This window comes from Octodon degus, unplaced genomic scaffold, assembly GCF_000260255.1.
Source record: "Octodon degus isolate 3935 unplaced genomic scaffold, OctDeg1.0 scaffold00008, whole genome shotgun sequence".
NCBI lineage: Eukaryota > Metazoa > Chordata > Mammalia > Rodentia > Octodontidae > Octodon > Octodon degus.
Genome location: NW_004524584.1, coordinates 12,676,327 through 12,681,256, shown reverse-complemented (window position 1 = coordinate 12,681,256; position 4,930 = coordinate 12,676,327). Strand labels below are relative to the sequence as shown.

Sequence of the window (4,930 nt, the reverse complement as noted above, 5' to 3'; positions counted from 1 at the left end):
TGTTGTGAGGTGCTGAAAGCAGTCATGCCGCGTAGTTGGGCAGGCCGCACTGCTCAGCATGGCCCTCAGTGCACCCAGGAACCCCCAGAAGCACAGACTTCAGAGCCGGTGCGCCAGAATCATGGCACAGACGATACCCATGGAAATGCAGTGCACATTGAGGTCTGGGGAATATGACTCACCTGCGTGGTGCAGGTGGCTGAGGAGAGCTCACAGTAGAGCCTTTGCAGCGGGAAGTCCCAGGGTGAATAACTTCTCAAAGTTCTTGAAGGACTAACTTCTGCTCTAGGGTCTTGGTCATCGGGCCATGCTGTGTGGACTTCCGGATTGTGCACCAGTGTCAGTAGTGGTGTGTCAGCATCTCCTGAGCAGGCTCAGCAGTGCAGATTCTTAGGCCTCTCTTAGGCTTTCTCACCCAGGCTTCCCACAATCCACACTGCCAGAGTTCTCAAGATGTCTTCAGTACTGTAGCGTCAGATCTGCACTTGCACAGGAACAGCCTGGCCTGAGAAGTGTGAGGGCTCAGCCGTAGCTTCCTGGTCTGTAAGAGTGCCTGCCTTGAGAGGTCAAGCGCATTGCCTGAGGATCCTGTGAGGATCACAGAAGTCGCATGGCAGCCTCTCCGAGGAACCCAGGTCTAAAGGCCGGGCTTTGCCCTGCCTCCTTGACTCAGTACAGCCTGTCTTCTGACCTCACCTCCTGGAGGGCCTCTCTGCAGCTGTAGAAGCCATAGCGTCTGAAGAGTTTTGCATGCTCAGCACTGTGGACCTGCGCTTTCCCTGGTAGCTTTCTGATACTACCTCAGCTGTCCCGTCTCAGCTCCAGGTGATCATGCTGCAGTTCAGTCTGAGGTGGGCCAGGACTCCTTGCGTGTCCTGCCCCAGCCCCCAGGTTTAGTCTAAGCCACTATTTAGGAGCAGCGCATACGCACACACTCAGTTTGGGTTGCTGTACACACTTCTCTCATAAGGAAACAAGTTGGGCTCTTTTTTTTTTTTTTTTAAACTCTAGTTTTTTTTTTTTTTTTTTTTTTTTTTTTTGGTGGAACCAGGGATTGAACTCAGGCCCTTGCGCTTGCCAGGGAAGCATTAAAGCACTTAATTCACTGAGCCATCTCCCCGGCCCCTAGTTTTTATTGTTCTTAATACATTTTTTTTTTTTTTCTCAGTTTTATATGTTTGGTACAGGATCTCACTATGTAACTCAGACTCATTAGTGATCCTCCTATTTTTAGCCTCTCTAGTGCTGGGATTACAGGCGTGCGCCACCACACCCGGACTCCATTGCCAGCTCTGCTACTAGGGATAGAACCTTGGCCCCTGCATTTACCTAAGCAAGCGCCTAGAGCTGTCTCGCCAGCCCTGGGCTTGCATGTCATTGTGACACTAGTCTGAATTCACTATGGTAGAAGGGACTTCAGGAAGTGGTGTGGGTTTGTCAGCTTCCCCAATTCAGCCATCTGTCTGGTGATAGAAGCCTGAGTGGCTGGGCGGGGGGGGGACTTGCAGGTGCTCATTGAGCGGCCATCGTGCAGCCAATCCCAGAGACCAGTGAGAAGCCAGACGGGTGAAGTCTGTACCTTAGGTCTGCTGGATAACAGACCAGTCAGTGAGCAAGAGCCAGAGTTTGGGAGCGCAGGGAGGCTGCTGGGTGGTGACTAGCCTTGGTGCTGTGGCTGCAGCCCCTGCATGCCTGCTCTGTGGCCTTAGGCTCGTGAGTGCACTTTTATAAACTTGCTTGGCCCAATGAGTGACAGATAATATGAGCGAAAGCTAAGCTCTGCACCCAGTATCTGCCCTGTATCTATAAAGCAGCAGTAACAGTATCTCAGGAAGCTGGACAGCTTGTAAATGGAACAGCCAGTCTAGTTTGAGAAACAGTGTTGGTCTTGCAAAGGTTCCCATTGGGAGTTACATGATGATATTTTCTGTTACTTAAAAATGGCTTTTGATGTAAATTGTATAAAAATAAAATCCAGTCAGATAATTAGATAAAACTCAAAAGAAAAATAACCATCTAATAATATCCTGCCAAAACTCTCAGTGTATATCTTGCAGACATAAATATATTGGCCTCCATTTTCCATTCAAATGAGTGTCACATGCAGATGCAGCTTACTGCTTAGTGCTGCAATAAAGATCCTAAAGACAAGAAGTAAGACAAATGGGAACTAGTGAGAGAACAGAAACTGAACTGGTGGGCCAGGGATATAGCTCAGCAGCACAGCGCCTTCCTGGGAAGTGCAAGGTCCTGAGTTTGATTCCTAATACAAAAAAGAAAAAACACCTGAACTGGTACTTTGAGTAGAGGAACAAGGCACATGGACCACTTCCAGCGCAGCAGGCACAGGTGTGTCTTCACAGTAGAAGACAACTCTCTGGAGACTTTGGAGGGACATGCTGGCTGTAGTACGCGTGACACTGGGGTTATTTTGAGATGTGCTCACTGTGTAGTCCAGCCAGCTTCGAACTCTGTAGACTGGCCTCAGTTTGAGGTCTTCCTGCCCCAGCCTCCCCAGTACTGGGATTACAAGATCACCACACCCATTAACACATTGATTTTGAGGAGTTTGCTGAATGGATGGACTCAGTTTGGGGTGGAGATTGGACCTGGTACTGAGCTTCTGGCCCAGCCCGTTTTATTTTTAGGTTTTTTGTGACAGGGTCTTGCTATTTAGTTCACAGTAAGCTTTGAGCTTACTGTGTAGCCCAGGCTGGTCTCGAACTCACTGTGATTCTTCTACCTCAGTCTTCTGAATGCTGGGATTAGAGTTATGCACCACCTCACTCAGCTGAGATGCTTTGGGGCATCAGTGTAGCAGTGGGCGATCTCAGTTCTTAGCAGCAGCTGATTTGATTTTTTTTTTTTTTTTTTTTCCCGGAATCAGGGATTGAACTCAGGCCCTTGCACTTGCCAGAGAAGCGCTTATTCCACTAAGCCATCTCCCCAACCCTAGCAGCTGATTTGAGAAGGTACTTCAAGGGCCAGCCATATAGCTCAGCGGATTAAAGTGCCTGCAAGCAGGAGCAGGGGCCAGGGGTTTAATCCCCAGGGCACGCTGGGGCGTGCTGAGATGGCAGTTGAGACTGGGCGTGGTGGCGCGTATCTGTAATGCTAGCTCTTGGGAGTCTGTAAACAGGCGGATCACTCCAAGTCTGATCTGGTAGTGAGAACCTGAACATCCTGTAGACCCTTCCCCCTCACACACAAAAATAAAAAAGGTACTTCAGCCTGTTCAAGTTGGCCATTCTTCTTGTTCTTTGAAGGAAAAAAAAATATTTGGCCAGGCTTGATGACATATATCTGTATTCCCAGCACTCTGGGAGGGTGAGGCAAGAAGATCACGAGTTCAAGCCTAGTTTGGTTGGGCAACTTAGGAAGACACTAGTTCAAAAAATTTTTAAATGTTGCGGGGGATTAAAAAGTGTTGGGGTGAGGGACTGGGAGATGTAGCTCAGTACAAAGGCTCCCAGATGTGTGGCTTAACTCCTAGAGCAGCGTTGGATGTATATGTCCATGAGGAGGGAGGATCCCTAGGAGGGATGGGCCATTTGCCATCTTGGGACGTAAGTGCTCGCTCTCAGGAGGAAGTGGGAGCACCCATTTCCCTTCTGCACTTGTTGCCCTCGTGATGGGGCAGCTTTCTCGGGCTTTCATGACCCTGAGTTCCAGTGCTCTGACAGAGGGGTTCGGGGTAAGCAGACCCAAGTTTGAGGAATTGGGCTTTGTTGTGGGTGTGATGTGGTATGGCACTCCTTTCTAACCCTGCCCCTTCACATTGAGGGTGGTCCTCACCCAGCCCAGCATGTTCGCCCCTGGAGGTCACAGTGTCATGAGCAGCTCTGCCTTTGCCTCTGCTGTCGGCATGCCTTCCCTTATGGGGCTGTAGATGGTTGAGACATCCTTGAGCTGTGCAGACCAAGCACCTTCATCTTATCCCACTCCCTAAATTAAGTTCGCAGAAATGGCCCTGTCGTTTCCCAAGGTGCCCAGGACACAAGGTCTTACTCTGCAAATGAGCTGTTAAACACTGGATGCAGTCAGTATCAACTGTATCTGGTTTCTTTTTTTTTCCCCTTTCAGGACCGGGGATTGAACTCAGTACCCTGCGCTTGCCAGGCAAGCGCTTACTCTACTGAGCTATCTCCCCAGCAGTATCTGCTTTCTTACGTTTATTTGTCTTTCACATACGGTGTCTTCAGTTTAGCTGCTTTTTCACTGTAAAGGCTCTAAAATCAGGGTGACTTAGATTTTAATTCCTATGAGTAGCACTCTGAATGTTCTCAAGAAGTCCACTATCAGTGATTGAAAATTTAGGCATCACCACATTTCCTGGATGTCTGCTGAGCTTCTTCCCTGTACACAGACCACGCAGGGCCTGGATGCAGGGACACATATCTAAAGTGTCTCCGAGAAGCCAGACTGACCTACCTCTCCCCTACGTGTTAGGTTTCAGAGCACCGTGCAGGTGAGCAGGCTGCAGGACCTCATCAACCGCAGCAAGATGGCCAGGTGCAGAGGACGCTTTGTCTGCCCGGTGATCCTGTTTAAAGGCAAGGTAAGGCCTCTTGTCTCATGCGCCAAGACCCTCTTCTGGAGAATCTGACGCGAGCAAAGCAGAGGTTGTTCTCAGACAGCCAAAGGTTGGGGGCTCTGGGATACCTGGTGCTGTAAAAAGTAGGTTAGAGAAACAGCCCTTCAGATTAAAGAGTGACCTCAGGGAGAAAGGGTACTGCTGTGAGGGGATCCTGCCCTGTGTTCTGGAGCTGGCGTTGGGTCCAGAGCCTGGTTCTGGTATTTCCTTCCTACACAAGGCTTCAGTTTCCTCTTCTATCAGATGTGAATAATAATCATACCTGTGTCAAAGTTTACAGAATAGACTAAATGAAATGAGATGCTATGTTGACGTTTGTTCACTTTTTTTTTTTTT

The 4,930-nt window shown here is 49.1% G+C and overlaps 1 protein-coding gene across 3 annotated transcripts in view; it reads left to right on the top strand.

Annotated features, from left to right (window-relative positions):
* Nucleotides 1-4,930, top strand: part of Mtmr14 (myotubularin related protein 14) — a 42,585-nt gene that overhangs the window by 3,794 nt on the left and 33,861 nt on the right. For all 3 annotated transcript variants that reach the window (XM_004625048.2, XM_004625047.2, XM_023705539.1), the window contains exon 3: nt 4,450-4,558. In XM_004625048.2, the coding sequence (XP_004625105.1) occupies nt 4,450-4,558 (109 nt within the window). The remainder of the gene's footprint in view (nt 1-4,449; nt 4,559-4,930) is intronic.